Raw genomic sequence first — 19,513 nt, 5'->3', positions numbered from 1 at the left:
TTAGGATTATTTTGGAAGATTTTTACTCATTTTTTGAAAATATTTACAAGAATTTTCTTGCCAAATTTGGGGGAATTTTTTTAAATCAAACTTTTCAGGGAAACTTTTAAGGGATTATTGGAATTTTCTTCCTGAAGGTTTTGCAAATTTTCAGAAATTTGGGGAATTTTTTTGCTGAATTTTTGGATTTTTTTCAGACGAAGAAACAATATTTTTTGTGTGCCCATAAGTGAAGACAACAGGAGGGTTAAGCTCTAAATTTCTGATCTTTTCCAGCTGGTACAAAATCTTGCTGCATGACATTAGTTTACTTTTATAAATGCTAGCAGTTAGCTCTGTGACTGAATGCTAATACATGATTAGATTAGATTAGATTAGATTAGATTAGATTAAACCTTTATTCATCCCACAGCGTGGAAATTTTCAATGTAACAGCAGCAGATGGAACAGAATAAAAAAGAGAGCCCCACACAATGCACACAATGGGTCACAAACTGGGCTTAATGTTGGCTCTGGACCCCAAGAATTTCATTACAATAAATTAACAAATAATAATAATACTAATAATAATAACAATAGTTTATTTTGCTACTTTTGTACCCTTTTGAGGCTGTTTAGTTGCAGTGCCTTTCAGATACTGTAGAATGAAACACTTGGGTTAATTTCCGCAAACGGCCTCTAGGTGGCGGTGATATCCAGCAGCGATCTATGTCAACCCGGAATTAACCGGACGAAGAAGAAGGGCCTATTCCTCCAGCAGACTGTCCCAAAGTTTGTGAAATTATCACTCGGTGTAATTTCTTGACTAAACTTAACAGAGAGTGTGGGTAAGCGGGTCGTATGAGTGGACACCGACCGCAAGAAACTGCGACTCCTAAATGAAACCAGCGCCACTTGTGTTAACATCTACGCCTGCGCACTCCGTACAGAATATCGAGCCGCCCTTCCTCCGCGCCAACTTGCACCGCAGGGTCGGACAGACATCGACTCACAACAGCCCTGAGTTGATTTCCTGACCTAATTGTTCAGTTTTCCGGCACAGCATGGAGAACCCGGATCGCATCGACCACGGTGAGTCGATAAAAACTCAAACATGTGTCTTTCAACTTGAGTTATCGGGTTTTCTTTCGGAGTGTGTGCGCCCGATTTTGAACATGGCGTACCCCGCTCTGAGATGGCGGTGGCTTTGTGCTACGCTAGCCGCTGTGTGCGCTAGTTAGCAGCTAGCACGGGCAGCTAACAAACAATTCTCTTATTTGTAAATGTAGAAATGATTTAACATAACTGATAGAGGCAGTTGAGTGGCCGTATAGTTGGAAACCGAAGGGAGCGGGGAGTGTAACGGCTGACAGATGCCGTCTTCGTGGGCTTCAACTGAAACTGCGGCTAGTGGCGGCGGTGGCTAAAAACAAAGCTAGAACTCGGCTAGTCCTAACGTCTGGAAGCTCAGAAAAGACACGCAGAGACTCGCTTTCCCACTCAGTGTGTTTTATAAGAAGAGTAACGCCATGCCGAAGGAGTGTGTCGCTTTTTACCATTCCAGCAACTTGGTTAGCCGAGAAAGTCACGACTCCCGCAGCCATGTTTACTGCTTTACTGGGGTAAAGCTCGTAAATACGACACACTTGTCAAGCCCTTGAATGCATCACGTTTGCTTCAAGGTAGTGGGACAGTAACCGATGTGTCAAATAGGGTTTTTGTTGAAACAAAAAGTGATCTTCAACCAAAAACAGAACCAATCCACTTGTTTTTACTGGTTGAAATAGCTTTAAATAACCAGTCAAATACGTATAAAGCAGTTTTCTACTTGACAGAATAAACTGCAGTCCCTGTATTGTGCCTGAAATGTTATTGCATGAAAATGACTTGATTTCATGTGTGAGTTATTGTCTTAAAGCAGGGGTGTCAAACTCATTTTAGTTCAGTTCCACATTCAGCCCAGTTTGATCTCCAGTTGGCTGAACCAGTAAAATCACAGCATAATAATCTCTAAATAACAACAACCCCAAATTTTTCTTATGTTTAGTGCAAAAATGTTCACATTTAAGGAACTATCTTTATACAAAACATTATGAACAACCTGAAATTTCTTAAGAAAAATAAATTCATTTTTAACAACATTATGCCTCAGTTTATCATTTCCACATTACAACTTCCAAATCACAGAGTGTCTACAAAGGAACACAACATTTAGTCACAGCTATCTGGGACTGAACAGTATAGTATTTTACTTTATGATCAAAATGACAAAAGTCAGACAAAAAAAGGCAAAAACAAGACAAAATATTACAAAAATGAAACACAAAATGACAAAAAATGAGATGAATGACACGAAACAAAACAAAAGAAGAGACAAAACATTAGACAAAAAGGTTAGAAAGCGTCAAAAAATGGACAAATGACTAAAAGACAATAAATGAAAAAAGCGAGAAACAAAATGACAAAAAAATAGACTATCAACACAAGCGAGACAAAAACCCACAAAACAACAAATAGCAAAACCCTAAATGACAAAAATAAGACAAAAAAACACAAGCAAGACAAACAGGAAACACAAAATGACAAATATGAGAAACAAAACGACAAAAACATGGGACAAACTACAAAAGTCAAACAAAAAAGACAGAAAAACAAGACAAAATATTACAAAAATGAGGCACTCAATGACAAAATGAGCAATTGTAGTATTTTACTTTGTGATCAAAACAATTTGTCATGGTCTAGAAATTATTTTAAACTTATAGTTTTACAAATTTACAATTTCCAGTTAATGTCTTCTCTGTAATTTTTACACTTTGAGGGCCGGATTGGACCCTCTGGAGCACTGCATGTTTGACACCCCTGTCTTAATGCTTCCAGCTTTGTTTGGTAATTACGAAAAGGATCTTTTCTTTAAATCAAAAACCCATCTGTCAGTCTTGGTAGTTACTGTACTGTAGTATTGTCTGTAATCATCCCACATGCCAGGCCGATATGAACTAGAAGCATTTTTTGGATGACACTTGTACAGTTTCAAGAAAACGTTTGCTGTTGCCACGGACATGCATGTTTGTGTATTTGCACATTATGAGTAGCTGTAGACATGTATAAACTGGGTATTATCGTTTCAACATGAAGGCCGCATTTGCTTTTTGGCAGTTATTGGGCCACATACAGCTTTTTGAATAGTTATTAGACTACCTGTTGTTTTTTTTACAAAGTCTATATAACAAATTTTCAACATTAATGATTTAGTTTGAATTTTTCTATTGGTGGTTAAATAATTACTACATTCTCTACGAGACATGAAAAGGTCTTCCACATGTCATTAAAAATATGTAGTAATTCACATTGGAAAAGTCGACACATAATCTAAACTAAATGATCACTTAAAGGTAAAGAACTGCGAGATGAAGAGAAGACGGCCACCTTGGTCCTTAACGAGGAATGCAGCGAGAAAGCTGTCGCTAACTGGCTTGGAATTGGCAAAACAGCCGACCATTACAACAGTAAGAGAACATGACATGGCTTTACCAAGAATGGTAAAGAAACAGTGGTGTAATACTTGTTTCCAAAGCTGTGTGCGCCAAATCTAGTTCTCAGACTGTCATTTCACTGCTATTTTAATAAACTTGTGCATGCGCTAAATTATTTACTACAAAATTAACAGTAACGTGTCAGTATCAGTGTGTAATTCTTAGAAAATATTAACTATCTGATGCAAAGTGGTTGCTGTATACGATGTATTTTGAACTGGATTTTCTTGTAAAATGACTTTCCAGATCCTCCTCTGCTGCTGCAGTCTCTGCGCCTCTTCATACCTCCCCTGCGCCTCGTGTCTGCAGCCATGTGGCACGTCGTGCAGAGGGGAAATGTGCAGGACTACGGCATGGTGGAGGAGTTCATCAGCACCGTCACAGAAATCGTGCCAGAACTGCTGAATGCGGATCAGAAGGCTCAGCTCCTCCTGGGACTGAGAGCTCGGGTAAGGCTGCTGCTACTCAAAGACATTTAACTCTCATGTCGTCCTGCGGGTCAAAATTTAACCATTTTAAAGTTTGAAAATGTGGAAAAAAACATATTTTCACAGTGAAACTTCTGATGTCCACATTTTCAACATTTTTGGGAAATCTTTCAACATTTTTTGGTGGAAAAAAAAAGAAATGTTAAAAATGTTTCTTAAGAACATTCACAAGAAAATCAACCAAAATCCAGCGAATTTCGCTGGATTTTGGTTGATTTTTATGTGAATGTTCTTAAAGAAAACATTAGAAGTTTTACTGATATATATATGTAATCACTTTAGATATTTTTAGAATTTTTTTGAAAGATTTATACTCATTTTTTGAAAATATTTACAAGAATTTTCTTGCCAAATTTGGGGATTTTTTTTTTTTAAATAAAACTTTTAAGGAATTATTGAAATTTTCTTCATGAAGGTTTTGCAAATTTTCAGAAATTTGGGAATTTTTTTTGCTGAATTTTTGGATTTTTTTCAGACAAGGAAACAATATTTTTTGGTGCCTGTAAATGAGGACAACAGGAAGGTTAATGGTTTTTATAAAGAAACACACTATTGAACGTTTAATGCTAGAAGTCACCTCAATTTGCGCCGTAATGAGTAAAATCATACCACGTCCCTCTAAAATTCACAGCATGTGAGCTGTCTGTTACAGTGGTCCCTCGTCTATCGCGGAGGTTACGATCCAGACCCTCCAGCGATAGACGGAAATCCGTGAAGTAGCGACCATATTTATTTTATGATTTATATATATTTTAAGACTTTATAAACCCTCTTTACACACCGCAGAGCAACACTATGAGCAGCGATCAGACGTCTATGTGAAACGGACCAGGCCAGATGCTGAATGCAGCTACACGGGGGAGACAGAGGAGACTGATGCTACAGTCGCTGAGCCAATCAGAGCCCAGGGCGAAAAGGACACAGGGTGTAAATACCGTACTTTCCACACTATAAGCCACTATTTTTTTCTCACACTTTGAATCCTGCAGCTTGTACAATGATGCGGCTAATGTATAGATTTTTACGGGCGAGCTTCATGCCATCAATACGTTTAGCCTCTTCACATCAGACCAACGAAACTGTTCAAATTAAATCAAAGGCACTCACACTAAATACTTCAGATCAGTCATTTTGCGCTTCATTCACACACCCTCATCATGGAAAACACACAAAGAAATGCATATGATGCAGCTTTTAAGTTAAAGGCAACCGATCTGCCTGTCGAAGAAGGAAATAGAGCTGCTGCATGTAAGCTTGGAATCGATGAATTGATGGTGAGACGTTGGAGTCGGCAACATGAACTGACTCAGTGTGTTTTACTGCCGTGTTACAGGCACTGTTTGGAAAAAAAACATTTATTTAATTATAAGTTAAAAAAATCTTTCTGTGTAAATATCTCATGTTACAACGCAGACACCTGCAGCTTATAGACAAGTGCGGCTTATATGAACAAAATTTTTTTTCTTTTTAAATTTAGTGGGTGCAACTTATATTCAGGTGGCTCAATAGTATGGAAATTACGGTATATTTCAGTTTAGAAATGCTGTTTCAGTGATTGGTTCCACAGTATAGTGGACGCAGAAAACATATGAACATGATGTAAGTGTAAGGAAAGGAAACACGTCCAAAGATTCAGCCATTTCTGATCAGTTTAGCACCAACTTTTCTCTCTAAACACATCTGCTGAAGTTGGTTTCTGATTGGATGTCACTGAGGTTACTTTTCTAGACCAGCAGTTTAACTGAAACACTGACATTTGTGTCGACACCTGTCGTATCCCATGTAACTGTGAAGGAAATTTAAAGCAAACTTCTAAATGTCAAGAACAACAAATGTCCTTTAACTTCTTTGGAGCAAATAAAGTAGACTTTGTAGAGTCAACAGAAGAAGCTGGTACAGTGGTCCCTCGTCTATCACGTGGGGGTCCTGAGCGTAACCCCCGCCTTAGACGAAAATCCTTGAAGTGGGGACCATATTTATTTTATCATTCATATATATTTTAAGGGTCGACACACTGCACAACACCACAGAGCAACACTAGGCACAGCGATCAGACGTCGACGTGAAACAGACAAGGCCAGATGCTGAATGCTGCATTTTATTTCAATCAAATATGCTTTTAATATGTTTTAATAATAATTTTTTATCTATTTTTTACATTATTTTAAATTTTTTAGACTAGAAAATGCTGATTTTACTGCAAAAATAGTTCAAATAAAGTAGCGATCTCAGAGCCGGTCGCTACGACTGAACTGTTGTGCTGCAATGCACCATGGGAGTTCAGGGCATTGGGGTTTAAATGTCATTATTGTGGTTTATGTTAGTGTTCCAGTGTAACTAGTGTTTGTCTTTTATTGTGTTTTTGTGGTTTAGTCAGCCTAGTTAGTTTGGTTAAGTGTTACGTTGTCCGGACCGTGACTGTGAAATGTGTTTGATCACTTCCTGTCACATTTTCTCTAAAACTGCTCTATGCATGTGTCAAAATAAAAGCATCTGCCAGTTGCAGAGTGCATAAAAGGCAGATATCCTTACTGCACCGTCGTCCTTCAATGCAGCTCGACACAATAATAAATGTATAAAAATACCTATATAACGAAAAATCTGTGGGATCAATAAAAGATCTATCTATCTATCTATCTATCCATCCATCCATCCATCCATCCATCCATCCATCCATCTATCTATCTATCTCAAATTCAGTTTAAAAATCTACAATACAGTGACACCATGGAAGTGAGCCGCGATATGGCAAGAGACCACTGTATTTATCTGACCATTTGTTGCAGGTGGTTCTTGAATTGTGTCGAGCCGAGCAGATAAGAGACACAGAAACCATCGAGATGCACCTGGATCGGATCAAGGCCCTCATATCCACATGGGCGGCGCAGGTTAGTTTCCTACAATGTGACACACAGCTCTGCAGTGACATGACGTTTCTCATCTGAGAATTTTTTTCTTTCTGTGTAAAGTACAGCTATGGTTTTCTCTGTAAGTATATTTATGTAATTGTATAACTGTCTGGCAGCCTCCCCTTTTGTTTTTGTTTTGTTTTGTTTTGTTTTACTCTTGGTTTGTTTTTCCTTTTCTTCCTCTTTTCTTTTATGTTCAATGGTTGCCCTGTTGTGGCATGTTTTGTAAAGTTAAAAACCTTAAATAAAGTATTTAAAAAAAAAAAAAAAAAGTACAGCTATGCATGTTTTTGTTCCAGCCGTGTTTTGCAGAGGTCGAGTTTCCAGAGTCAAACTTTGCAGACCAAGTGGAATTGTTGTTGAAAGACCCTGAAGAGAAGGAGAAGTTCTTCCAGGTTTGTGACTTCAGCTGTTCTGATAAACTGCTATAACTGTCTATCTATAGAGAGCACAGTATATGCAGTGGTTCTGTAATATTTGGTCATTTAACTGTAAACTGTGATTATTTTCCCAGGATGTTTTCCCCACAGATTTTGGGCCTGAATATGACAGTGCTCTACAAGTGCTGATGCTTGACTTCTTATCCAGACTGGAGAAGCTTCTTCCAGTACCAGACATTCAACAGGTATTAGAACAGGAGTGGAAAAGGAACGGTGCAACTGAAGTTGAAACAAAAACAGATGGTGAATTGCAAATCACACTTGACCCAGTTTGCTCCTTGGAGTCATAACTCAGTCAAATGTCAGTCATGTCTGACACTTCAGAGGATTTTATATCCAGGAGAACCGTTACATCGACTTTTAAATCATAGGATAAAGATTTGTCTTAATAAAGCTGCCAGATTCACATGGAAACGTTAAAGTAAATCCTTATAAAAGCAACATCAAAGTCTTTCAGACCAATGAGAATTTGATCAGAGGAGAGGAAAACTGTTTGACTAGTCAGCCTCAAAACTGCAATAATCCAGTGATAGTTTTCTTTGCGTCCATGGCAACATTACAAACAGAAGATGGTAAAAGGGAATTAGGTGTCAGTTGGTCACAATGTAAACAAATGCTGGTCCAAAAAATAGACTTTGATTGTAAAATCGTGTTAAAGGCTGTCAAATCCATAATTATTACCTTCATTTGTACTGCAATAACACAACATCCCATCAACATTGTAGGTCTCCTGTCTACTTAAACCCACATATTCGCTTTGTGTTGAAAATCTACACCTATAGACACAAACAAGTAAGTTTAAATAGCTAATGTTTGGTCAGATAAATAGGAATTATTCTGAAAATACCATCAGAATACGTGCCATTTAGTGATTTAGTTTATCTCAGTAAGGACAGGAAAAAGACCAAAGTTATTCATGGAAGCCCTTTAATATGTGTCTTCAGCTCAGTTTTTATTTTCTTCTTTTAAATTTCTCTTCTCGTCTTGTGTCTCCTGTCTAGACTGCCTCCATGCTCGGCGCCGTCCCCGCCGCCCTAGAGGAGTGTACACACTCAGTTCCTGACCCACAACACCTGAAAACTGTGCTCCTGTACCACACAACGCTGGGACATTTTGACCTCTCTGGTGAGTCTCACTGGGCTGCTTGTACTGTATTATCACAACAGACCTGAACTGAAAAATAGGAGCTGATCAAGTGATTGTTAGTTATCCTTAATTATGGATTAGATGTGATCAGATAATATCCTGGTTTCATCACTTTGATACTGATCAGAACTGATACATCACGGATCATTATAATCACCACTGAGGTTGCAATCATGAGAAATGTCATTCCTAAAAGCTAAAAAACAGTCAGGAAATTTACATTTTAAAAGATATTTTTATGGTGTGTAAGTCTTTATTTAGGCCATTGGGAAAATTCATTTGTGTCTGAAAAGGAGTTCACATGAGCATATATTTGGCCTGTAAAGGTTTTGGTGATAATCCAGATAACAGATCAAACCTCTGTGCTTTTGCAGGGCTTTGGGCTGAAGGACAAGTTTCTATAACAACAGCTAATGTTCAGGCCAGTTTGTTGATAACTGCTGCTGATGAAGTGTAATCTAAGTCACAATTCATGGGCCAGAGTCTAAGACTTGACCCTGTTCAAATGTTAAAGATGCCAAAAAAATCCCCAAGAGAAGTCCGCATTCGAGGGCAGCAGGATTTATTGTTGACAGAAATCCAGGAGTAATTTTTAGCAGTGATACTGAGCTGTGCTTCGTCTTTTATGCTGTGAGAGTTGGTCATTTTTCCACGCCTCTAGGACGTATTATTGGAGTGACAGTTTTGACACCACACTGGACAAGATGCTCCTCTCAAAACAAGAAAAAAAAAACATATTTCAAGGAACTTTTACCTTGAAATAAGTGAAAAAAATCTGCCAATAGAACAAGTGAGAAATGGCTTGGTAAGATTTCTTGAAGTAAGATATGATATTTAGAATATTGAGATCTTAAAATTAGCTGGGAAAACTTATTTTGAGCTCTATTTTACCAGGATTGTCAAATTTAGGTGTCTTAAAATAAGCCAGACATGCTAAAAAAAAAAAAAAGAAAAAAGAAGCAGTTTTGGTTGATTTTTTGTGAATGTTCTAAAGAAACATTTTTAACATTTCTTTTTTTCCACCAAAAAATGTTCAAAGATTTCCCCAAGATGTTGAAAATGTGGACATCAGAAGTTTCACTGTGAAAATGTATTTTTTTCCACATTTTCAAACTTTAAAACGAGTCAGTTTTGACCTGCAGGACGACACGAGGGTTAAACTCTATTTTGAGTTTTCTTGTAAAATTCAACTCAAAACAAGATAATTTCAAGATTGTTTGACTCAACAAGATATTTAAGATGCATTGTCTTAAAACAAGTCCCTCCATCTGCTGAAATGTTAAGTGAATTTATCTTAAAGGAGGATGAGACATTTTGACTAAAAATAAGACAAATAGACTTGGTAAGATTTAGAGTTTCTGCAGTGCATTATTCTAAATCTGCTGGTCAGATCATGATGTCAGGTTATCATATTTCACCCCTAAATCACTCCCTACAGAGGGTATTAGGTTCTCATTAGGTCATATTTTACAGAGAACAAGTCCAGACATGTTCAGGCTTTGCTTTCATGCATATTATACCTTTATGTATTTTTATGTTTTTAATATATTTTAAAAGTTGTAATGCCTTAATTTTATACCATTATCTTTTGAGTACTCCACAAATCATCTTGTAAAAAGCATGTATCTTCACACCAAAGTTACAGTTTATACTTTATGTCCTCCACAGACACACACCATACCATCAAAACATCAGTCATTACTAGAATATTCAGCATTATGTCTTTTATGCCGGTTTTAACTCTGGTCTTCAGTCTAATAGCATTTGTCATATTTATATCATCTTTTACTTTTAGCACATCGTACCCAGAAAATATTACACTGCACTACTTATGAAGCTAATGGGATTCTATATTTGCCCGCAGATGAAACTCAGACCATTCCGTCTTCGTTTGGGAACTGCATCCTCTCTTCGCTGTCCCTCCCTCAGCTGGAGAAGGTTGTGATCGATCCCGACCAAATACAGCTGCAGCCTTCATCGGAGCAGATGCAAGGCTGCATGACCGTCCAGGTGGAGGGTGAGACTGTGACGCTGCTGGACTACATACACATCGAACAGCCACCCGGTTTGGTGGAGCCTGACGATCACGAAGAGAACGACGTAAACGAGGAGGAAACGGTTGGAGATGCGCAAGAGGACACAGGTGACAATTTAAAGCCGGCAGCTTTTCAGCCTCTAAAACAAAGCAAAAGGCTCCAGCTGAAGAGAAAAGCTTTAAAAGATAAGAAAGAGTCAATGACAGCTAAGAAGCAAAGAAAAAAATACCCCAACAATAAGACGTGTCCTATCTGCAGTAAGACTTTCCTTCGAGCTGCAGCCATGAGGCGGCATCAGGAGATTCATGACGCAAATCGGGACCTCAGGTACAAGTGTGCCAACTGCGACAAGCGATTCAGGGACCATTACGACATGAACCGACACATGATGCGCGTTCATGAAAAGGGAGAGATGAGTGTGAGCCCTAAAGAGGAGGACTTGGGGGATCCGAGCTCCTCAGATATATTAGAAAACAAAAACTGTTCTCTGTGTGGGAAGTATTTTGCCCGCCGAGTCGACATGGAGCGACACATGAAGTCCCACTCAGAGGACCGCCCCTACAAGTGTTCTTTCTGTGAGAAGAAATTCAAGAATCCCTATGTGTTAAAGAGACACCAGAAGGAGATTTGTAAGAGCAGAGAGCAGAAGAAGCCTAAAAGGAAAGAGACGCAACGCTCAAATCCACTGCCGCCTACTGAGTCGTTGATGGAAGGTAAAGTCTGTCCCATCTGCAGCAGGATCCTTCCTTGCACCGCCGACATTGCCAAGCATTTACGGTCTCACTCAGAGGAGCGCCCTTTTATCTGCATCACCTGTGAGAAGGGCTTTAAGTACAAGGACACCTTAAAGAAGCACCAAATTATTCACGGTCACGAGGGCATCAGGGAGGAACAGAGCAAGACGCTGGAACAGATTCTGGCTGAAGCTGAAACAGGTGGTGATCCTGATGGCCTTGAAAAGCAACAAAGTAATCCAGATGCACCCGCAGATGCGTCGGTGGAGTCCCCGTCTGTGCAAAAAGTCACCAAAAAAGCCCTCAAAGTGTGCCCTGTCTGTTCCAGGGCGTTTGACAGCATCAAAACCCTGAACAGGCACATACAGTGTCACACAGATGATCGTCCGTATCACTGCGTCCACTGCAAGAAGCGGTTTAAGCACATGCACGGGCTGAAAAGACACCAGATTTATGCCATTTGTCATAAGAAAACTGCCAGATTCACGTGGAAAAGAGAGCCGAAAGCGGGGTCCAGTCAGAGCGAAGTGACCGGTTCTGACGGCCAACAGGGTCCACCGCTGAAGATACCGGTGTGGTGCTCGAACTGCGGCAAACACTTTGAGTATCTGTCGGCTTTGAAGGAGCACCAGGAGAACATCTGCAAAGTTGAGATGACAGAAATCATGAAATGTGACGACTGCGGGAAAGAGTTCAAGAGCATGACGATGCTCAAAGTGCACCAGAGGATTCACGACCCGCTCTACTGCAAAGAGTGCGGAAAGATCCTTGCGAACGAGCCCGCTTTCGAGAGGCACAAACTGATGCACAGGCCGATGCAGTGCACGATGTGCGACAAGACTTTTACCTTACTGAGACGCCTGAGGGAACACTACGAGAAGCAGCACGACTTCACCGGGCCGTATCCTTGCGTACAATGCGACAAAACCTTCATCCAGCTGTCCTACCTCGCCATCCACCAGAGAATCCACAAAGGAGAGTTCCCTTACATCTGCAGCATGTGCCCAGAGAAGTTCAGATCCTCCAACTGCCTGACGGTGCACCAGCGCAAACACACCGGGGAGAAGCCCTTCCTGTGCTGGCAGTGTGGGAAATGCTACCGCTCAGCCTCCGAGCTCACGGTCCACATGGGAACCCACTCGGAGGAGAGACCCTGGGCGTGCACACAGTGCGACATGGCTTATCGCACCAAGCTGCAGCTGACCAACCACGTGGAGCAAATCCACATCGGCGTCCGGTATCCCTGCAACAGCTGCGGGAAGCAGTTCATGAAGGAGACGTCGCTGAAGAGGCACGAGCTCATCCACACGGGCGAGAGGCCGCATCAGTGCACGGTGTGTGGAAAGACCTTCCTGACCGCCAACGAGCTCCGCCTCCACAACAGGTACCACACCGGAGAACGGCCGTACAAGTGCGAAGTGTGCGGCAAAGCCTTCATCCAGTCGGGCTACCTGAAGTCGCACATGCGCATCCACACAGGAGAGAAGCCATTTAAATGTGACATTTGTGATAAAGGCTTTAGGTTGTCGTATCACATGAAGAAACACAGGCGGACTCACGCTGGGAAGCCAAAGAGCTACATCTGTGAGGAGTGTGGGTTAGCATTCCTCCAGAAAAAATCCCTCTGGGAACACTCGCTCACTCACGATGTGAAAATTGAATCGTCGTTCGCTGATGAAGTGAGGATAGAATTTCAGTAGAAGCCTCTGTTTTGTTTTCATGAACTCATTTTCCTTTATATGACGTCCGCGTTTCTCCAGCACTTAATTTCTTTGTTTGATTTGGTTTCTAAGTTGGTGCTCTTCTTTGTCTCTTGTTGCATCGTTGTGTTGATGCACGTTCTGAATTCTCAATAAGTCATGCATGTTGGCATCCAATGAATCATTTCTGCTGACGTTGCTTTTTGAAATAAATCAAGCTTGAATGTTATTATTGCTTCCTGTGAGTTCAAGTAAAAAGTTCTTTGGTTTTCAAATCGACAGAAAAACAGTTAACTGAATGAACAAGCAGTCAGTACATTCTGCTTTCTCATTTTCTGTCTCATCATTTTTATTTAAACTGTAAAGCAATGATTTAAAGAGATTTTGAATTTTCTGTCATATAGAACAAACAATGGCCTAAAATCTTAGCATCTGAGAGAGTAAAGCAAGCAATTTTTGCATTTTTATATTTGTCTGCACGACTATAAAGTAGTTACTGATGTATTTTCTGTCAATGCACTTGCCAGTTTAGCTGCAGATGTAGATTATTTCTCGTTTGTCAAAAGGTAAAATCAGCAGTAAGACAGGCTTGAAATTCATAGCATCCAACAGGATTTAGATATTTGCTGATTAGTTTAAAGGTTGTGTGAGATCAGTTACATGTGGAGTCAGTTGTCTTCTTTGACCAGGAGATGGCAGTAGAGGAGTGATAATGAGGCTCACTTTCAGCGCTCCCACAGCTTGTGTTGGAGGATTTTGCCTCTGCCAGCTTCCTAATAAGTAAGTAATGCCATGTTTACCCCTTATTAACACTCATATCTCAATTCTCAGTGAATATTGAAAGTATTGCCTCTCAGAAAGACTTTTGTTTACATGGTGATTTGCAGGGAGGCTTGCTTGTTTATGCAACTTTTTTTTTTTTTTTTTTTGCTTTATGCAACATGAATTTCACAACGGTTGTTTATCCAGGCCCAGTGGCTGCAGATCAATATTTATCGTCTGCTCTTCCTCACGGTCTGCAACTGTTGACGCAGCCTGACTGACAGTTAAAACCACAGCCGCAGCATCCTCGAATTCAAGAGGAAACTGCTCCCATCTCCGAAAAATCAAAGGCCGACTGAGTCTCTCCAGAGTGTTGGGAGCAGATCACTTTTTAACCCGAAGCATATTGATTTATATGGGGCTGTAATTGCTTCAGTGTGTCCTGGATTATTCCCCCCCTCATAATTGAGGCCTGGCAGAGGTCTCTTTCCTAGACATAGCCTCCCCGATGCCAGGTGGTGGGTAAAGAGGAGCACCGCACCCACTCCCAGGTCGGCCGGAGAGAACCACGGAGCTGGTGGCCTTTACCCCCAGAGCCGCTGCTCTGTGTGGGATAAGTAAACAGCACAAACCCAGAGCTTCCCCGTCTGCTCTGAGGGGTCGGCCCAGCTCTAAAAGTGATTTTCATTAGAATCTACTCGGCTCGGTTTAGGTTGTTTTCCATTACAACTGAGTACCACCTCATTGTGGGTGGAGTCACAAAACACTCACCGTCCTCCAACATGGCCTCCACTAATGCAGCGGTGGAGTCGAGGCTACTCTCCCTCCTGTTGCTCGCAGGTCGGTGCCCGTAAATGGGGTCCATTTAGCTAAACCACTTCCAACACCTCTGGTTTGACCCACTCTGGTCGTTGTGGTCCTCGGTGGACCGATTGTCATTTTTGAGCTTTTTCAGCTTCTGTTCTGTCGACTCGTCTTAGAGTATTGAAGCCCTTTTGCTACCTGTCACCACTTCCTAATGTGTATATCACCCAGCAAAGTGATGGTCGATGTGGAATTTGCCAACCTCTGATTTATATGGTAATGGCCTATAAACTGTCAGTTTCACACAGGGAGACAGGGAGTGACGACACACCAGACCTGTACCGTGGGCGAATGAAGAGGTCGAGGGAGGGAGAGTGGCCTCGACTCCACCGCTGCATTATCCTAGACTATGTTAGAGGATGGTGAGTGTTTTGTGACTCCACCCACGATGAGTTGGTACTCAGCTGTAATGGAAAACAACCTAAACCGAGTGGACTGGAGTGGCTGCTAGTGGAAAAGCGCTCCAATTGTATCATGAGACAGCGCATTATGAGTGGATGGGAAGGACGGCTCGCTGCAATATCACCGACACAAAATCCTGAATCCGTGCATTTTTTTGGATGTTTGGCTCTCAGCTGCGGACTGTCTCTCCAGGATTAGTTGTGTCTTCTGAAACCACATGTTAAGCCTGTAATTACTTTACATTGTACTATTGTTCAGCTATTTGTTTTGTGTTTTCGTTTCTGACTCACTGGAACATTCCTGGATTGTGTAATAGACGGGAATGCCTGCACGCTCCGACAGGTCTCCAGATTAGCACAGTGTGACAAATGCGTGGGGTGGGAAAAATAAGTCCCCTTTTTAAAAATAACACGTCTGGGACTTTTCAGTGTGAGCCACATGTTGCACCTGCAGCTCACGTTGGCCTTTTCAGAGACCTGGGATGTTTCAAAGCAGTGCTGCTGGATGCTGTTAGGGTCTCTGAAAAGAACTTAAATGCAACAGTCTGAGGAGGTCAAATCAAGACTGACACCACCGCCTGGCTCAGTCCGAAGTTGACCAAATCTGTCTACACGTAGCTCTGAAAGGCAGTAATGAACATATTTTTGTCTCAGCTGTGTTAAACCTACAAAACTAATAATAAGGATGGAAGGGGTCAAAAGCCAAAAGGTGAAAAAAACTACCTTTTTAAAGCTCCACTTGTAAGGAGAATACTGAAATGATGCTGGTATTTTTAGCATCCTTTAGCTTTAGGTTCAGTCTAACTGCTCACATCAATTCTGAAGATGGCTGAAGTTAGTTGAGAAGCTGTTGTAAAAGAAAAACAAATACTGGATTTGAATTCAGGTGATCACAAAAATGATGCCAAATTAAGTTCTCCATGTCTGCTGGGCATCTTTTTTCTATGCCTGGCCACAACAACTTTCTAAATTGACGCCAAAGATAGTTTTTTTTCCATCTCTAAAAACTCACCTGTCAGTACGGTGATTGAATTTGCATGAAATTACGGTGCAATGCTATTCATCTGATGAATGTAAATCTAATATTCACTGTCCTTTTAACCCTCATGTCATCCTGCGGGTCAAAATTGAAAATGTGGGAAAAAATACATTTTTACAGTGAAACTTCTGATGTCCACGTTTTCAACATTTTTGGGAAATCTTTGAACATTTTTCAGTGGTAAAAAAAGAAATATTGAAAATGTTTCTTAAGAACATTCACATAAAAATCAACCAAAATCCAGCGAATTTTACTGGATTTTGGTTGATTTTTTTGTGAATATTATTAAAGAAGTTTTACTTATATATATATATGTAATCACTTTAGATATTTTTAGGATTTTTTCTGAAGATTTTTACTCATTTTTTGAAAATATTTACAAGAATTTTCTTGCCAAATTTGGTGTTTTTTTTTTTTTTTTTTTTTAAATAAAACTTTTAAGGAATAATTGGAATTTTCTTCCTGAAGGTTTTGCAAATTTTCAGAAATTTGGGGATTTTTTTGCTGAATTTTTGGATTTTTTTTCAGACAAGGAAACAATATTTTTTGGTGCCTGTAAATGAGGACAGCAGGAGAGTTAACCTTGTTTTGGTTCAGATGTACTGAAAAGGCAAACATATGACTTCACTGTGTCCACAAGCTAGCTGCTAGCTGTTTCTGTTAGTGCACAGTGAGTTTATCAGCAGCCTCATGAGAATTTGATTCAGATTTTTCAAAATCCCCAACAACAAGCTCCATGGAAGAACCAGCACACTGAAAATTTCAAGTGTTACCAAAAGTTTGGATCGTGCAGAGAGGCAAACTTGCTACTTTCTGCAGTGAATTAGTCATTTTACCATAACTCCCGACATAAATTTTCTACCAAAATCATTTGGAGTAGACACTGCTGCTGCAATCTTCTCTTAGCATCACCCAAAAATGATTGTGATTGGTTTAATGAAGCGCAAACAAACCAGAACATTTAGCAGAATGACAGTGAGGTGCAGTCAGACCATTCTACACCATTTCAGCAAGAGGGGTCAACATATAACTGAGGGACTTTTGAAGTCCATGGGATGTATCTTACATACATTTTTATTAAAAGTAGAAAATATAATGTTTTTTATGTTCATTATGATCATGTCTTTACAAATTCCAGAATTATTTATTACGGAAACAATCACTTATTAATAAAAAATGACTGGATCTCACTAAAATGTCAACTAAATAACTATCCCAATTTAATAACAACCACCTTCTAATTAGCTAAACAATAATAAAATGAGCTGATTCAAAAAATGTTTTGATTATGTTCCTTTTATTTAGTTGAGATAATCATGACAGATATTTATATTTTTTGGCAGTATATTAAATTTTATATGGAAAATAACAAATCGTATCACTTTCAACTAAGTTCCCCATTGCAAACACACCTCTCAAGGAAGTGTGTTGATTCCAGATCACATGACCTGCTCCACGTTTTGTGTCTCAGTTTTGTCGCTTCGTGCCTCTTTCGTCGTTTTGTGTCTCCTTTTTGTCATTTAGTGTCTCATTTTTGTCATTTTGTGTCTCATTTTTGAGATTTCGTGTCTTGATTTTGTCTTTTCGCGTCTCATTTTAGTCATTTTATGTCTCAGTTTTGTCATTTTTTTGTCTCATTTTTGTCATTTTGTGTCTCGGTTTTGTCTTTTTGTGTCTTGTTTTAGTCATTTTATGTCTTGGTTTTGTTGTTTTCTGTCTCATTTTTGTCAGTTGGTGTCTCATTTTTGTCGTTTCATGTCTCGTTTTTGTCATTTTGTGTCAAGGAAGTGTGTTAATTCCAGATCACATGACCTGCTCCACATGATGTCATTTCCTCCTGAAGAAAAGACTGGCCAGACTCCAAGGCTTTCTGAGGTATTTAATATAAAGTAGTGTGTGAGTCAAGTGTGGATTTATGGCATGTCAACAGGTTTACTACAATATCTTTAGAAATAACTTCGAATTTTACTCAGTTGTATATATAATATTTAGAAGAATCTTTCTGTAAAAATGCCATGTGGTGTTTGGTTATAGGCGGCCATGTTGATTTTATGCCTGAAAACAGCAAAAATGTCAACTATGATACAAAAAGTCCCAAAACTATATAAGGACCCAGAGAATGATCTGGCTATATAAGACTATGCAACGTTGCGACTAATAAGTGCTGTGAACTCTATAAGCAGTTTATTTAGACTAAAAGTCCCTTTTCTGTTGACTTCCATGTTGCTACACAGAACAGGCCACAATCCCATTAAGCTGCACTCAGCGCTGACTTTGTGTGTCTTTTGTTTTCATCACTGGTGGACGTGTGGTTGCAGCTTGTAGAAAACCCTGCCACAAACAGTTAAACTGTCCCGGAGATACTTCTGAAAAAGTAGGTTTTGATCATCAACAGGCACCACAGAATTTCCTGGCCTTTTTGCCAAAATACTGTGACCCCTACATGTTACTACGGAAACATAGCGTATCAAAACAAGCGCCCCATTTCTTGCGTTTGCTCCATGACGCACCTTTATTTCTTCCATATGAACAGCGTACGACACAGCGGAGGGCTTTGATAACAGGATCTGCCCTGAATGCATGGACACCAGTGCCACACACAAACTCATAACCACACCCTGTCTAACCACCGTAACACACACATATGAGCGTCTTAAATTACCCCCACAATCACTTGCAATAGATACCCTGCCCTCATTGTTTTTACAAAGCGTTTTTTGTTTTAGTCAATGGATGAAGAAGGAAATCTAACAGAGGAACCGTTGAGATGGAAAAACCCTCAGACTAATCAACAGAATAACTGCTAATCAAGTGTGTGTGTCCTCAAGTGAACCCTGGTATGTGCCTAGACATATCTCCAACAGCACACTTTGCCTCCCATCTTGGATACTGGTCCTGCATCAGTGTCCACGCAGGTTTTCGCAAAACTACTTCTTCCTCTCACTTTCATCCACTTGCATTCATTTGCATTCTGCACTCCTGTCCTGTGTGTGCGCTTTGACTCAGACGTTTGTTTGGCAGGATGGACCCATTGGGATGCTGTCAACACTACAAAAAATGTCCATCTTTACAAGCCTTGCAGCTAGAAGATCCTCGGATCACATCCTGGCCTTCCTGGGATCTTTTTGCATGGAGTTTGCATGTTCTCCCTGTGCATGTGTGGGTTTTCTCCGGCTTCCTCCCACAGTCCAAAAACATGCTGAGGTTAATTGGTAACTCTAAATTTGTCCATTGGTATGAATGCGAGTGATTGTTTGTCTGTATATGTAGCCCTGCGATAGACTGGCGACCTGTCCTGGATGTCAGCTGAGGTAGGCTCTACCCCCCCCACGACCATAATGAGGTGTATATACAAGGGGTAGCTGGATGGATGGATGGTCCAGATGAGGTGATAGAACCCAGTCTGAGACCAAAAATCTTCTTTTGTGCTAGAATTATTCACTTCAAATGGTGCAGAATGAGACGGATCTCTTATCTGG

At 40.2% G+C, this 19,513-nt stretch overlaps 1 protein-coding gene across 2 annotated transcripts; it reads left to right on the top strand.

Moving 5' to 3' along the window:
* Positions 1-727: 727 nt before the first annotated feature.
* On the top strand, positions 728-13,197 carry LOC111568766 (zinc finger protein 420-like). 2 transcript variants are annotated; one of them, XM_023270564.3, is made up of 8 exons: positions 728-1,071; positions 3,375-3,488; positions 3,762-3,964; positions 6,790-6,891; positions 7,212-7,307; positions 7,427-7,537; positions 8,354-8,477; positions 10,363-13,197. In XM_023270564.3, the coding sequence occupies exons 1-8, from the start codon at positions 1,044-1,046 to the stop codon at positions 12,966-12,968; spliced, it is 3,384 nt and encodes a 1,127-aa protein (XP_023126332.2). In that variant the 5' UTR covers positions 728-1,043; the 3' UTR covers positions 12,969-13,197. The 2 variants fall into 2 exon arrangements, with proteins under 2 accessions (XP_023126332.2, XP_023126333.2); XM_023270565.3 differs by lacking the exon at positions 3,375-3,488.
* The last annotated feature ends 6,316 nt before the right edge of the window (positions 13,198-19,513 follow it).

Source organism: Amphiprion ocellaris, chromosome 21 (assembly GCF_022539595.1).
Source record: "Amphiprion ocellaris isolate individual 3 ecotype Okinawa chromosome 21, ASM2253959v1, whole genome shotgun sequence".
Classification (NCBI taxonomy): domain Eukaryota; kingdom Metazoa; phylum Chordata; class Actinopteri; family Pomacentridae; genus Amphiprion; species Amphiprion ocellaris.
This window is presented reverse-complemented; position numbering and strand designations above follow the sequence as displayed.

What these genes read in the sequence shown, in the direction of transcription:
- LOC111568766 (XM_023270564.3), top strand. Translation starts at nt 1,044, where the DNA reads ATGGAGAACCCGGATCGCATCGACCACG. An exon ending in AACAGCCGACCATTACAACA is followed by an intron (nt 3,489 to 3,761) that starts GTAAGAGAACAT and finishes ATGACTTTCCAG; the next exon opens with ATCCTCCTCTGCTGCTGCAG. An exon ending in TCCTGGGACTGAGAGCTCGG is followed by an intron (nt 3,965 to 6,789) that starts GTAAGGCTGCTG and finishes CATTTGTTGCAG; the next exon opens with GTGGTTCTTGAATTGTGTCG.